We start from the raw sequence: 16347 nt of genomic DNA on the forward strand, positions 1-16347 counted from the left end.
CTTTTACTCGTATATTCAAGTTTCTCAAAGGGTTTGATTGCAGGGAACAGAGATAGAACTATAAATAACATTATTTTATATATTATAGGACAGAAACAGACAAGGTTGTGAGTAGCCCTTACCCAATCCAGCCACCACACTCGAAAATGAAGTTTCTAAATCAAAGGGTTTGATTGCCGGCTGCCGGGTTCGTTAAGCACTCAATTCTCAGTCTATAGAATTAGACAAACAACGTCGTCGACCGATACAGATTAGACATGTGCGAAGGTATACGCTAAATGGGAGATGACTTCAACGGTTAAACCTACCTCACAAGAGACTCAAAGCGCAGTTTCTTCGCAAAGGGCAACACGTAAAAAACTGCTTAGATTCTACCCGCACAAAAACATTCAGATATACCAGTAGCCATTTCTTGTTTCGAGAATATGTAGCCTTCAACGAAACATGTATCACGTTAACTCTGACGCAACCTAACTCAAGGAATCTAAGTTCCATGAAGTAATAAACATGTAAATCTACCTTTGGTCGAATCATCCATCCACAACAGTCGATTATGAGATTCCAATGGTACAATTCGATCATGCAACATTTCTATTTGGATTTAGTCCAGATCAAAACAACGCTGGACAAGACGCATACCTCAATCTAACTGCCAACCCCGCAAACGAAACCGCTTGGGAGAACGCTAGTGTAGCCTTTTAAACTCATCCACCTACCAGACACAATAACAGGAAAATTTGATCGATCATAAGACAGAGATGAAAACCAAACTTATGCCGCAGCGGCATCTGCAGAATCGTCAGGCTTGTCCATGTCCATTTGCTCACCGGAGGCCTGCTGCACACCTCCCTCACTCCCTGGCTCACCAGCTGCACCAGACCCGCTTTGTTGTTGCTCTGGTGTTTGAGGCTCAGGTGCTTGGGTTTCAGGCTGCGGCGGTGGAGTCTGTGGTGGTGGAGTCTGTGCCTTCGGAGCTGGCTTTGGTTTTGTCATGATCGGTTTGCAGAACCTGTAAAACATGGTTTCAGAACGGATTGTCAGAATCACAGTGTTACATTCAGATTGATGTGAGAGAGAGCTTCTTTGACAACGAACCGGTCAAGTGTTTCAGCTTTCTTCTTCAGATCTGATACAAGCAGCACAGGATTAGCGTGCTTCGGTAGGGCATCCTGCTGCTGCTTCCGCTCTCTTAACCAGTTCTCTGCTTCAGAGCACTCATTGATCACCTGTGCCCAACAAAAAAGATAAGCAACTATCAGTAAGATTTACCTCTTCTACAGCACATGCTTGGCAAAAAAATCACAGGACATGACAACCATAACAGGGAACAGAACAATCATGTGATCATGTCCACGCCTGACCTGCCCATGAGCCTTCCACAGCTAGTGTCCAGAGTCGTACACAGTGCTACTGAAACCAAATAGTAATTAAAAAAAGAATGTCACTCTGGCCTACCTTCTGTTTCTCAGATATGTCGATATGGTCAAACTTCTGGTCATTGGACAACGCAGCCTCTCTGAAACTGTTGATACAGTACACCAGTTGATCTACAGCAGAACCCCTTTCCGTCCACTCCTTGTATCGTGCCTCAATTGGATCACCAATCTGCAATTGAAGAAAACTTGTGTCATCTAATCCACAAACATGCAAGAAGAGAAGTCTCCGTGGGCATAGTAGACCAAGCAGTGCTGTAATTCAGTGCATGTAGGAATACCTTTTTAAGCTCTTCCAGTTTCGAAATATAGACTCCCTTTGTCTCGTCCTCACCATCTTCATACAGCCAATCTTCAACCTCCTGAAGCTTTGCAATCAACCCTTCCTTCTCCTCAGGTGTGACAAAATCGCTGTACGTGTCGTAGAGCTAAATACAAGGAAACAAACCATTAGATACTGATTATGTTCACAAGGAAAACAATCAGGGCACGCATCTCCACATACCTTATTACGCATGTCATAGACATAAGCTTCCACAGCATTTTTCTTCTCTTTGGTTTCTTCCATTACTCTGTCCTGAAGAGCCATCTCATACTCTTTCTCTACAGCCTTCTGCAGGTCAGCTGCAGCCAAGGCGCCGTAGACCAACTCATGGACCGGAACAGAAGTTTTCTTAACTTTCCTTTTCGATGGCTCAACCTAAATAAAATATATAAAGTAAATCAACAAATTACCAATCTTCTGAATATACATCCAAAGCATTCATGAACTGAACAAGAGTGCAAGTATATAACTTGCATGAAACACAACAAGATAGCCTACAAATTAACCTTCTCCTATGAGTATGACATCTCAAGATACGACAACTAGCAGTCAGAATAAAGAGAAAGAACTGATTATGGAAGCTCACTCATAACAATCTAAAAACCATTAAATTCATCAGCATGCTGCAAAACAAAATATCATCCATCCACATGTACTAAATCCAAGATTTGTGAATATATCACACCTTTGCATCAGTTTCCATTGGAACAGATTTTTCCTCAGGATCTTGTGCTCCATTTTCAGCTGCAGGAGCAGCCTCAGTAGTATCAGCACTTTTAGGCTCATGCATATTCACATCAGTTCCAGAAACAGGATCACTTGGTGCATCATCCGTGTCCATCTTTGTAGTATCCTTTGGAGCTTCATTAGCAGATGAGACTGGAACTTCCACATCCTCCTCCTCCAGCATCTGCAAGCAAAAATAGCATAAAGCACAGTGTTGGGAACACTTGGCAGCTATCCCCAAGAAGGCTCAATGAGCACCTAGTCTAGTAACTTACCATTGCTGAATCAACTGTGACAATCCCATGGATGTTGAGACGCACTTTAACTTTCAGTTTGGCCTTCTCACCTTTGGAGGGTTGGAAAGGGCCAATCTACATAGATTTCAGCACATTATAACAAATAGCAACAGAAAAACTATAGTATAACATGGACACTGTGTAAGGGTTGCTTACTGTGTAAGTGCTTATCTTTTGTGGAATTTGCGAGTCGCCCGTGTCCACATACAAAACATCAACTTCAAATGTACTGGATTTATAGAAGGTTAGAGCTTTAATGCTAAGAATTGCATTCCCCTTTGGGAATACAATGGTCTGTTGGGGTGCACTATTCTGGGAGTCTTGTTTCCATGACAATGCAATTGAGAAAGGAAACCCATCATTAACCTGCAAACCATCAATCCAGAGTCATCCTTAGGATACAAGGCATAATTCAAAAAAAAAAAAAAAGATACAAGGCATAAAAAAAGTATCATATCCTAATGTTACATTTAAGACAGTTCTATATCATTAGGTTCTAAAATACATAATAATACAGCACTATGTCCTTTTATGAGAATCAACTGTTGAACATGAAACAGATCACTGAAGGCAATGCAGGGGGTGTTTTTTTAACACTAAAGGCAATGCAGGGGGTGTTTTTTTAACACTGCCACAGTAGTGCATATGGGAAGATGAAATGAACTTGATCACCTACATTCCAGCAAAAACTAGAGCAATTTTTTTCCATAAAAGGCTCAGGGTGCCATTGGAACATAGGATAGGAAAAATATAGGGATTGGAAAAATATAGGGATTGGAAAAATATAGGAATTGAGTTGTCATGTTTTCCTAATCCTATGGGAATTGAAAACATAGGAAAGTATATGAGGGAGCCTTTGGTAGCAGCCCAGGTAAAACAAAGGAACTTGATGCTTTCTTTTTTTTAAACTGAACAACTATGCGTGGAGCATTCAAAGCAAAAGGCTGCAGTCAGACACCAAAAAAATCAGCACAGACAGAGCTGCGAACGATCTCTCTTTGCGCCAGGAAACTTTCCAAGAGTTCCGAGCTCTTGTTTATTTTCCTATGAAACTGGGCTATAGGAATGAAATCCTATGGAATATTTCCTTGCCTTTCCTGTGAACCAAAGGAAAGTGTAGGAAAAAATCCTTTGGAAGTTGAATTCTATGAAATTCCTTTGCCAATCCTACAAATCCGAAGGGGCCCTTAAAGGTTGTTTCAGAAGGCCTTTTGAAAAAAAAAATGACCAGACAGATGACTGAGCAATCAAAAGAGTTCTCCTTGTTAGATATTAAAACCAGCAAAAAAACAGACCACATGCATTAAATATAGTAAATATTAGACACCATAGGAAATTTGCACTGACTAGGAAGGTAGCTAGTATTGCCAACCAAACTGAATCACAAGTATACAAGGCGGAATTCCGCAGCTGCCTAAGCACGAGTAGGCGCTAGGCGGAGGGGAACCGCAGCGACTAGGGGCTAGTCAGGCCCCTAGGCGGACGAGGTGGTGTTGGAGTTGGAGCCACGCGGGCAGCCCGATTTTTTGTGGCTGGATGCTCGCGCACGGACGGGAAGCGCGGGATTGGTGGGCAGACGTGCACGGGGAGGGGAAGCGCAGGATTTGGCCGGCGCGCGTGGGAAAAGAAAGTGGACGCATGGGAAGGGTAAAGGGCAGGCCCGTGAACTGCTTCCTCCCCTCTCAGCTCTCCTGTGCTCCATCTACTCTGCTCCTCTGTTCCATGTCTCCTCTGCTCCTCTGTCCATGTCTCCTCTGCACCCTAGGAAACACCTAGAGAACGCCTAGGCTTGCCTAAGCGCGCCTAGGCTCTAGGCTGAAGCTTACCGCCTAGATACCGCCTTAGCACTTTTAACCTTGAGTATATATATTTGCTACTCCACTAAACACCCATTTCACCAATTTATGGGCAATAGTGCATGTCACTGTGTAATGACAAAAAAGGACAATGCACCTAATACTGTCTTCAAACTGAGTATTAATTCTAGGAAAAAGGAACACGGAGCTAGACACAACAAGCGGATCTCAACAGCTGAAGATGGCATTGAAAGTAAAAAGGTGACAAGACTATTCAATTATTGGCACGAAAGTTATGTGAACTATTTTGCTTGAACTTGCAGTTCCAGTGGACACGTTTCCCTAAACATTAGTATGTTAGAGTGCGCAGTAACACACAGCTTTCCAAACCTTAACATGTATAAGTCTATGCAATAGTGTCAATGAAGCATAGACAACAGTTTATGATATGGACCAGAACTGGAATAATCTAACAATTCCATAGCTTAAAACCAGATACAAATATATAAAAAAAGAATGAGCTCATACCTGGAATTCCCGCACTTTGAGAGTGGGGCTGAGAATAGCACACTGAAGAGCACATCCCCGCGCAACACACTCACTTGCATTCATGGTTCGCCTCGGCTCCTTCCCAAAAAATTCAGTGATTATCTTGATTATGGCCGGAACACGAGAACCAGATCCGACAACCTCAACAAAGTGCACATTTTCAGTTGTCAAGCCAGCTTCAGCCAAGGCCTTCTCCAAGGGTCCTTTGACACGTTCCAGCACAGGTGCACTGATGTGTTCAAACTCGTCCCTCTTAATAAACCCTCTCACATCCTTCTCATCCATCAAGCACTCAATGTTCAGTGGAGCCTCTGGGTTGGCGCTCAGCACCTTCTTAAGCTTCTCACACGCCACACGCAACCTAAGGCATGCACGGGCATTCTGGTAGACATCAATCTTGTACTCTTCTTTGAACTTTGCCGCGAAGTGCTTGAAGAGGGCCTCATCAAAGTCCCTCCCGCCAAGAGAACGGTCATATGCATGCGAAAGCATCTTGAGCTGCCCCTTCTTGTAACCAACAATGCTGACCTGCATGCTAGCATGACCGACATCAACAAATGCAACGTTTAGCTGGTCATGCTCTGGGAGGTCAGTCTTATAAATGCCATAAGCCAACGCCGTGGCAGTTGTCTCATGGAATAGCCGCAGCGGCCGGAGGCCCGCAATAGTAGCGGCATCAAGAACAGCCCTGCGCTGCAAATCACTGAAGTACACAGGGATGCCAATGCAGCAATCAACAACCGCGGTGTTCAGGTTCCCCTCGGCAATGCCCTTCAGATTGGACAGCACCATGGCAAGCAGCTGGGTGGGGGTGAACGTCCGCTCCTCGCCCAGGAACCGCACATGGAGCAGAGGAAACCCATCGGGCCCCTCCGTGACACGGAAGGGGAAGGAGGCGAGATCGCTCTGCAGCTCGGGGTCGGAGAACTTGCGGCCGAGCAGGCGCTTGATCTGAGAGATGGAGTTCTTGGGGTTCATGGTCGAGGATGCGGCGCCGGCCGTGCCGATGAACCGCTGCTTGTCCCCGAAGCAGACGATGGCTGGGGTCTCGCGCTTGGACTCCTCGTTGAGGACCACGTCGATGCCGCGCTGCCGCGCGACTGCCACGATGCAGCTCTCATTGCCGAGGTCGAATCCCACAACGCTCATCTTCGGTCCACCCTCAGCTGCTGACCACTACAGAATAGATCTGATCACAATCAATCCCTGCAAACAGCAGCGAGATCTCGCTGTTAGGCACGCCAGCGGCATCACAATAATCCTTGGCATATAAACGTCAACCTTGTCCTCCTCAGCCACAAAAACATCCACAGAAGAAATCGATTTTTCAATCCAAAAGAGCCACAAAACCCGATCTAAAACCTCTGAAACCCCAAAACCCGGCCGTCGGCTAAATCTCGAAAAACATATATAAAACGCGATTTCAAAACGCTAAAAAATATCCGAAGAGAGTGAAAGCTGCCTGATTATTTAGGTCGACCGGAGGACGCACACTCGACCGGAGGACGCAGAGACCGGCATAGAGCTCTCGCGCGAAGAAAGAAGGCGGAGGAAGGATCGGATCGTACCAGCGGCGGCGCAGGGCGGGGCGGGGCCGAGGACGTTGGAGACCTCCTGAAGCTCGGTCCTAGCAGGCTGCGGCGCCTCGACTTCTCGCGTCGTAGTCGTCACTCGTCGTCGTCGTCGTCTCCACGAGTGCCTCGCGAGGGGAGGCGGCGATATATCTCATCGAGTACGAGGGGCGGCGGAGCTGTGCGATATGTGTCGGGTGTCGGGTGTGGCCGTGAACGTTCTAGGAGTTGCCAGAGATGTTGTTCGTTCGTCCGTCTGACGTGTTGGGCCCGGGTTGTTGTTTGTTCTTCCATCTGACGTGTTGGGCCCGCGTTCGCAGGGTGCACAATAGAACGTTCTGGACTCTTCATGACTCCTGTAGGAACGGAGGTCGCCAGGTCGGCGAATTGTGCTAGCTATTAAATTAGTTGGTAATCGATTAGGTTAGTAATATATTAATTAACGATTCGTTAACAATATATTAATTAACAATTAGGTCATGATATATATTAATTAAATAATAACGGCAGGGGACGCTCGGCTCATGCCCGTGTTCGGACGCAGCTACGATGCCTGCAACCGCTTTGCATTGGACACCCTTGCGCTTGCATCATATCATGCGCCAGCGAATCACGTCCGGCCGTGACTGATCCCATGCCAGTAACCGCATCTGACCATCCGCGACTAGATCCCCATCCAGGGTGCGGTCCCGATGTCAAGCCCGCCGCGCTATTTCCCCCGCCACGCCGTGGCTCCTTCCCCACCGCACCGCACTCCTGCCCTCGCTGTGGCACCATCCCTGTCGCACCCCGTCCTTCGCCGCGCTCTATCTCGGTCACGTCCCTTCCCCCATCCTAACGTCTCATCTCCTCTGCAACATTTGTCCGTCCATTGCAACATATGCAGTATACTATTGAAACATATTTGTATAGTCATTGCAACATCTGGATGAACACACATGAAACATGCGTCTAAAACAACTGAAATATTTGGAACATACGTCTAAAACAGATGAAACATGTGGAACTACACTTAAAATATATGTGTGTAGCCATTGCAACATATGCAACATTAGATCCTTTTACAACATCAAGATGAAACACATAAACATACGGGTGAAACACATGAAACATATAGATGAAACGCGTGAAACATACATCTGCAACACTTGCAACATACGTATATAGCCATTGCAACATACGCAACATATAGATGAAACACTTGAAAACAATTTCTGAAACAAAACATGGCGCCGCTGACAGCCATGGCCTTCCTGGTGAGGAACTGCAGTAGCTAGTAAGCGATGCTCAGGTGCAGTGGAGATGGAGGATGGCGGCTGGGTGTGGTGAAAAACGCCACGCCGAAGCAGTCGCCATGGACCACGCCGCGTCGGCTCAAAGAACTCGACGACGACCGATGAGTGGTGAGTGGCAGTGGGGAGACAAGAAAGCAGACGACAGTGCTCGGGCGCGGTGCAGGACGCCACTGCATTGCGGCCGCGGCAGCGCAGTCGCAGTGGATCAAGACGTGGCGAGGCGAGCGTAGAGAGTTGGTTCGAGAATGGATGTAAAACAATGGCGATTTGAGAAGAAGGTGAGAGCGGCCATTTTTTATTTTTATTTTCATGCGGATGGCAGTGTTGCTTGTTGGGTCGTTTGGACATCGAGGCCCACCAACGCACGTCTGGACGAAACAGATGCCCTACCCACAGCATTATCATATTAATAATTAATCACGGGTTGTGATTTGTGAAAAGCGTGTGGGCCGTTTAGAGGCCCAGCGTAAATTCTTTTTTTTGAAATATCTAAAAAATTATTGTTAAAAATAGATACTATTGTAGAAGAGACTAAGGCCCCATTTAACATAGCTCAACTTCACCAATGAAGTTGTTTTTTGTGGTTTTGGCTTCACAGACAGCCTTTTCATTGAAGTTAAAGCTGTTTTAAAAACCTGTTTAGCAAATCAACTTAGAGTGGTGGACCAAAATAATAAAATGACTCTACTGCCCTTTTCTTTTCTTTTTTTTATTTTTTCCTGTCTCCTCAGGCACGTCTCTTTCTTCCTCCTGATGTCATGCGTCTCTTTCTTCCTCCGGCAGCCCCACAGCCAACCTTGACCCTGTGCCCTGGTAGCGGCGCCCCCTGTCGTGGCGCCCCGGCTCCATGCCTCTCTCACCCGACCGGCTCCTCCGGCAGCGGCGCCCCAGGCCCCATGACCCAACTTCTCACATCCCTCGCGCCACACCAGCGCCACCGACTACCCCCGGCGGCGGCACCCTAGTGGCCCTGGCAGCTACGCCCGAGAGCCCCAAAGGTTGGTCGCACACTGAATTCCGGAGGCCCACGGCGGGCGAGCCCACACAGCCACGCCCAGACCCCGACCTCCAGGGGTCGCGCACCCATGCGACGACGAGCCCGCACAGCCCTGCCCCAACCTCCGACGGCAGCGCGCCCACGCGACAGCGAGCCCCGATGGCCACGCCCCGACCTTCGCCAACTCGGGGGGGCATATGTGACTTGGTAGGTGCTAGGGTCCACTTGTGTCAGTTGAAGATGGGATAAGCTACTTTTTTAAGCTTCATCTCACCCGTTGTCTTTGTGAGAGAAGACAAATAGATTTACAGGTGAAACTGTTTTAGAAACAACCCGTTTGGCAAAAAAAACAGAGATGTGCCAAACAGGGCTTAAACAATAGTCATAAGGTTTTTTTGTCGCTCGTTTAGTGTGTACAATACAATACAAAGATACAATTTGTTACTATAAAACTAGGCCTTTACAAAGATAAATGGCTTGTTCTATATCTGATTTTTACGGCCACCGCAGCTGCTCTACCTCTTACACAAACATTATGCCGACAACCATCAACAACTACTTTTACAAGCAGTCGAACATGTCGATTTCGTTGAATAGATGAAGCATAGTTCAAAAAAATATAAATAAAATACAATAGTTTGTTTAAGACTTATTCATTATTATTATTATTGATTTTTATTTTCAATAAAGAACTTCAGATGATCAATCCTGAAATATAGTAGTTATGCCTTCAAGTAAGTTTACAATGTAGTTGCAACCCTCACATCCTCTCCTTGGAACGTGTGTGTCTGGTACCATAAAACGGGGTACCCCGAGCATACACCAAAAGGGGCACTCAAATTCCATCAACAACAAAGCTAGAGGGTAAGCCATGGGCTCATCACCAGCCCCTTCCGAGCCCATCAGGCTCTCCACCTTGCCCCGGGCCTCGCACGGGAGGTCTCGGCGCCCTGACGCAATCTCTGCCTCGCGCGAGGCCTCTCGCGAGAGGTCTTGGCAAGGAGCCCAATCTCCATCTCGCCCGAGGCCCCATGCGAACAGCCTCGAACAAGAAAGCTATTCTCCGTATTGCTCGAGACCGGCTTGTCAACAACCCGTTGCTTCCGCCTCGACCGGTCTTCCCGACAGCATGTCATGTCCCATTAATACGTCAACCACTCCCGCAATCTCAGCCGGATGACGGCTCGACACCGCGGAGTGGCCGATGGGACATGAGGTCGCATCAGCGCCATACCGGCTGAGACAGGGCACGGCGAGGAATACCGGCAACTGTATTCTGACGCTGTGCCCACGATCGGCGCCCGCACCACACTGTACCCTACGATCCCCGCCTCGAAAACAACACGACATGGGTAGCCTAGCCCATGTCATCATCGCCTCCGAACCAACACACCAGATCAACCACTCCCTCCGGGCCTCGGCACTCTGCACCAGGGTCTCGGCTATCTCGGGATTCACGTCTGCCGAGACCCCCCGCCGTGGTTCGGCCTTGGCACCGACCGAGCCTCGGCCTCGCGCACAGTTAATTCACAGCGACTTGCACGCTGATCGCTACACCCGCTCTGAGATAGCCCTAGAGCTCCCATGACGCACAGGATCGGATGTGACCAGCACGCCGCCCCAGTGCTCCAAGGACGGACCACTCCGATGACCACGCCGCCACAGGAACAGGCTACAGAGCTCGGACACACCGCCTCTGTTCGCACGACACCGTATAGTTAGCATATGTACTACCCTTGTCCTTCCTTCAAACTATAAAAGGAAAGGACTTGGGCCATTTTCGGAGAGGGAGACAAGTTCTCACGAAGAGCAACACTCTGTAACACGTGCACTTTCTGGCTGCTTGAGAGCAACGTCTCAAGCAGCCCGCATCACTCCCCGCTGAGACCTGGGACTAGCTCCCTCTCTCACCTAGCTTGTAACCCCCTACTACAAGCACTTCGGTGCAAGGAATACAAGATCAATCTCCCAGACTGGATGTAGGGCTCGAATTGGCCAAACCAGTATAAACCTTGTGTCTCTTTGCATCACCATCTGGAATCAGGAACTCGTAGAATAAATTCACTAGTTGGTTGAGGACCCCCAATCCAAAACACCGACAGTGTGGGTAGATGTGAATTCATGCATTCTATTAGACCATTGATATTTGCACTATGAAGCACAACTCATGTAGATGTGAATTCATGCATTCTATTAGACCATTGATATTTGCACTATGAAGCACAACTCATGAAGTATTGGATGTTCAACTTTGAGGTATCTATTACCATGTTATTCAAATCTGATGCTTAACCAAACTATGATTTGAGTAGTTTTGTTAAAGCAATTTGCTCGCTGAGGTTTTTGATAAGCCTCATGTACTGGTTCCCCATCTTAGGTACTTGTGCTTCAAGGATGCTTGGTGGGATGAGAGTAGCAGCATAAGTGCACACTTGCTAATACACACTACAAATAAATACATGTGTGAAATAGTTATAATGGTCTTTGTTGGATCTTTCTTTTTGTCTTTTTATTGGAGCTAGTGGTTATGGTTGGTTTGAGTTAAGTTAGTCTTATGAAAAGTAAAGTCCCTCTTTATTGTTAATCTATATGATCGTTGATGTTTTTGCTTTTCTTTGATGATGTGTTCTAGTTATGTAGTATAGTAATACTAAAAATGTTGTTTTTCTTCTAGAGTGTCACAACAAGACTATTGTCTAAGCCTACCTTTGGACACCATGGCAAATTAGGAATGGGACTAGGGACATGGTATCAAGGGCAACTTGAGAGAGAAAATTTGAGATGCAACGCTTGGCCTGGACATGTGGCATGACTGTAGCAAATATGTAGAGTTGTTGATGCCTAATAAGATCTAAACCATACACCAACAAGGGCTAGCACACCCGTGGTCGACACATGACCATGAATGTAGCGATGAATGCTGCGAATTGATGAAACTGATCTAGAGACTGGTTATACCAATGTAGAGTCTATTCTTCGCCTGGTGGACTCCCAAACACCTCTTGGGAAGGCCCGTCGGGGAGGAGCACGTAGAGGGTGTCCTAGGACCGGCAAGGGCACCCAAAATACCATCAAATATTGTCAGGTGACGTGACGAGCAGCAATATAAGAGAGTAGATGTATTTTTTGATGATTGAAATTTAGGATCCTCAATCGGTCGTGGTCCTCTCATATATATGGGGGATAGTCTTATCCTAGTAGAAAACAACACCAAAACGTGATTTCCTATGTTTCCCACGTCAAAACTGATTTGGAAATGAATCGGTTTGGAATCCAAAAAAAAGTCAGACGGGCTAGGATTCACGAGCTCAGGCACTATGGTTGGCCCGACACAAGCAACCCGGCCTGGCCAGCTTCATACCCAGCCTAGTTGACTATGGGGGTTGGCCTAGCCGGCTCTAGTAGGGCTGCACCACTATCTTCTCCATTCCACCTTGCGCTATGAATTGTGTTGCACCATGTGACATCCACCCTAGTTTGGAATTTGACCAATAGTGGCCCATGTGTATGTTAATGAGATATTATAGAGAGTTTTGTCTAACCTTGGTTGTTAAAGGTGGGATAGACCAACATATAAGCTTCCAGACTCCATCCCACCATCCCTGGGTTAATCCTTTTACGCAAAGCGAGGACAAAAGCGTAAGTAGGATGGTGGTAGGTGTGGTACGCTCAGCGTGCAGAGTGGATCTGAACCGTTTAGACTCTAGAGCATTACAAATGGTACCAGAGCTGACCTTCGTGGCCATGGGCATGTGTGGGTCAGGTGCACAAACATGGAGTTTGTTGGTATAAATTAATGCACACTGTGGGGAGTACGACCCTAGATACCCATGGTAGACTACATGGGCTGCGCTCCTAGAGGTGGCCTAGCTCACAAGACAAAGCCTTGCAGGGTACGACACTGCTCGGTGCGTCCTGCAAGACACCGAGAAGATATCCTGAAGATACAACGAGATCTGTTAGGATACGTATGATCTCATTATTCCTATAATTTGTTATTACTTTCCGATTATATCCTGGATCTAATTGACTTATAACCCTGCCCCTCGGATTATATAAGGTGGGCAGGGACCCCCTCCAAACACATGCAATATCATACGATAGCTAATACAATCCAATAGACCATAGGAGTAGGGTATTACGTCACACCGACGGCCCAAACCTGTCTAACTCTTGTGTCTCTGTTGCCTTCTTATTCTCGATTACACGCATCTCTGCCAATCAATCTACCTTCATAGGATACCCCTCGGAGGACTGCCGAAGATATTCTATTGATAGTTAGCATGCCAGGTAGGGGTGTGTGTGTTGTTTCCATGTCGAACAAGATGGTACGTTTTGTAGGCTCTTCATCCCTCCCATAGCCCGACTAGATCTTCACGGTTGGATCGATCTCGTGGATCATCAACACTAATAGAGTCAAAGAGCTCATCGAGCCGGTGCAGATCAATACTACGCTAATCACCCCAACACCTGTGACTGCGGATCCGATCTTGAAACCACCTCTGAGGTCACTTTCGCTAACAATTTGCCACTCGCTCCCCCGCTACCCAAGGAGGCAAATCAACAATGATGATCTAATCGCATCCATCGATCAGGTTGGCTAGAAGCTCACCGATTACCTCTCCATCATAGAATTAGCTCTGACCACTTTGGTCCAGCGCCGACCACCCTCCGATTCAGATCTATCGGAGGCAGATCGAGAAACTTCAGGGGTTACGGCCCTACCCTTCGGGCTCACCAGCGTTGTCGCCGCCTATCAAGATGCCCTAAGGGGCAAATTCGCCGACCAAGTTGGAGATATCCATCCTCTCACTGACCAGCTCCCGCCGGCTATCAATAGGCTATACGTTGGCCGATGCCCCAAAGCATCCCTCCAAATCATCCTGGAGGAGAATCTAGACTCTGAGTCCTAGGGCTCTATGGAGACTGTCGCTGAAACCACCGCCAAACAACCTCCTTTCCCTCCCTTCCGTGGAGGCATAATCTTCAACGTTAGCGTCGATAGCCCCCCATGGGAAGGGGAAACCAAGGAGGACCATGCCACCCACGTCAATAGGAACGTCAACCGTGCACAACATCAATCAAACAAAGCTTCCCTTATGCTAGCCGAGGCTGCTCGCAATGATCAACTCGACTCATAAGGAAGGCCACGCCAACTCCAACGCAACTTCGATGATGAGTTTGTCCATGTTGACGGCCACGACGTCTACAAGACCCCAAGCGCCAACTTGGCCATGGTCGCCAATGAGCTCGCCCAGCTCCCGTAGACACTGGAGGTCGCCATGGTCGCCGCCATGCTTATAGCGGCGCACTGCCAGGTCAACGAGATCCACTAGGATCAGAGACCTTCCTAGTCGACGAGTTCGATTCACCGATCAGCCATGCTAAGATCTAATCGCTGCCCCAGCCATTTCGTCGACCAGCACCATGATGATGGATAACCTTTCCAAGGGGGAGCCAGGGGCAACCGCGTCGACCACCCTTAGGACGTTCGAGCGCACCTCAACAATCTCTAAGATGCACAACGATGTATCAACGAGCGCTGTTTTTCTCGCCATGAAGAAGAAGTACATCGCCATCAAGAGTATGAGCAAGAGTTCGGTAATCTGAACTCAGCCCTCTAGCCACTCAACATTGGCAACATCATAGATCACGACGGCGATGATCTTAAAGGGCCCTAAGCATTCACAAGGGCACTCTGGACACTCCAGTGGCCCCATGGTTTCAAAATCACTAGGGTTGAGCCCTACGAAGGATGATTGAACCCCACACAGTGGCTACAAGCTTATGCCACTATTGTGCGTGCCACCAGGGGACATACTAGCGTCATAGCGAACTATCTTCCCATCATGCTCATGCCAACTGTGATGAACTGGTTCACAAGACTTGCCCTAGACTCCATCGGATCCTAGGAAGAGCTGAAGAAAGTCTTCACCGACAATTACATGGCTACCTGTACTCGGTCGGACACCAAGCATGATCTAAACCGTATCTACCAGAAGCCATCCGAGCTCATCCGTAGCTACATCAAATGCTTTTCCGAGATGAGGAATTCTATTCCCAACATCACAGAAGCAGAAAGTCATCACCACCTTCATCCGAGGACTCCATCACTGTGACCTCTGCTCCAAGTTCAATCGCAAGCGGCCTAAGGGGATTGGTGAGATGATTACAACCGCTGATCAGTATGTCGACGCCAATGAGGCCAAAGTACGTTTCAACAAGGATGCGAACACTCATCGCCCAACTCATCGTAGCTACGAGTGACCCGACGACCGATGCCACAATGACCACCGCTACGATGACCGTAGTCACCATCGGGACAGTGGCCGTGATCAGCCAGAAGGATCCAAATCTAGTCAATATCCCGCCGCCGACCAGACCACATCATCACCGCCATTGAAGAACCTCACACCAAGCGCAACTATGACGAGCAATACAAGAAGATCCTCAAAGGCCCGTGCCCTCTCCACAAAAATAGCAAGCATAAGATGAAGGATGAAATGGGTTCTCCAATCTTCTCTCGATTGCTAGCTCTAATCCTAGTGAAAATATGAATTAGGGTTTCTGGTCCTTAGGCTCTCAGGATCAAATGCTTCATGAATATAACCTGGAGAGGGGGATATAGGCAGGTATATATAGGGGCCTTGAAGCATCCTGGACCCTCGAATCAAATTGACTTAAATGTATGGCATATATGTGATCCTTGAGGGGGTACATAGCAATGCAGAGGCTGATGGTGAGGCCCTAAATCGGTCGGCTTGCATGTGGGACTAGCTGGCCCCACCTGGTAGGGGCTCAAGCTCTACTTCGGTGGAGAGCCTCCTAGAGTCTTCTAGAGTGTTCCCACGTCGATTATGCTGCGGAATTATGTGATTTCCTTTAACGAATAGGTCCTCCTTGGCTGTTTTCTGATTACATACTGCTGGAAACATAGATTCCCCAAAACTCATGGAAACTGTCAGTTAGAACCCCTAAGTCTATGTTGGTGCTCCATTTTAATCATTTATGCAAGGTATATTGATGGTTTGTGATGATTGTTAACTACCGTCAACAAACTCCCCCACACTTAGGCTTTTACTCATCCTCGATAAAAGGATGGATTACTCAAGACATAACCTTAGGACAAGTCATCAACATAAAACTATTCCCAATCATACATGCTCTGTAGGATTCAAAGTGTCTACCATGAAACTTTGGGTGGTTGAAGAATGGAACAGCTTGAAATAGATCACCATCTTCCTTCAGTTAAGTCAATTGGAGAAACATTTTAAGATTTTTGAAAACAAAACATAGCTTACCTTCTCCTGTTGTGGTACTCTCAAATCACTCTGTATATGTGGTATTTTTGGATCCTCA

General features: G+C 47.4%; 1 protein-coding gene across 1 annotated transcript; it reads right to left on the reverse strand.

Moving 5' to 3' along the window:
* Positions 1-516: 516 nt before the first annotated feature.
* LOC136511698 (heat shock 70 kDa protein 15-like) lies at positions 517-6902 on the reverse strand. The gene is made up of 10 exons (XM_066505735.1): positions 6694-6902; positions 5105-6331; positions 2937-3146; positions 2760-2855; positions 2444-2668; positions 1939-2133; positions 1715-1861; positions 1456-1605; positions 1096-1226; positions 517-1009 (listed from the first exon to the last, which is right to left on the reverse strand). The coding sequence occupies exons 2-10, from the start codon at positions 6272-6274 to the stop codon at positions 772-774; spliced, it is 2562 nt and encodes an 853-aa protein (XP_066361832.1). The 5' UTR covers positions 6275-6331; positions 6694-6902; the 3' UTR covers positions 517-771.
* Positions 6903-16347: the final 9445 nt, after the last annotated feature.

The sequence above is a fragment of the Miscanthus floridulus genome, chromosome 16 (assembly GCF_019320115.1).
Source record: "Miscanthus floridulus cultivar M001 chromosome 16, ASM1932011v1, whole genome shotgun sequence".
NCBI lineage: Eukaryota > Viridiplantae > Streptophyta > Magnoliopsida > Poales > Poaceae > Miscanthus > Miscanthus floridulus.

What these genes read in the sequence shown, in the direction of transcription:
- LOC136511698 (XM_066505735.1), bottom strand. Translation starts at nt 6,274, where the DNA reads ATGAGCGTTGTGGGATTCGACCTCGGCAATGAGAGCTGCATCGTGGCA. An exon ending in TCACAGTTGATTCAGCAATG is followed by an intron (nt 2,669 to 2,759) that starts GTAAGTTACTAG and finishes TTTTGCTTGCAG; the next exon opens with ATGCTGGAGGAGGAGGATGT. An exon ending in AACTGGAAGAGCTTAAAAAG is followed by an intron (nt 1,606 to 1,714) that starts GTATTCCTACAT and finishes CTTCAATTGCAG; the next exon opens with ATTGGTGATCCAATTGAGGC.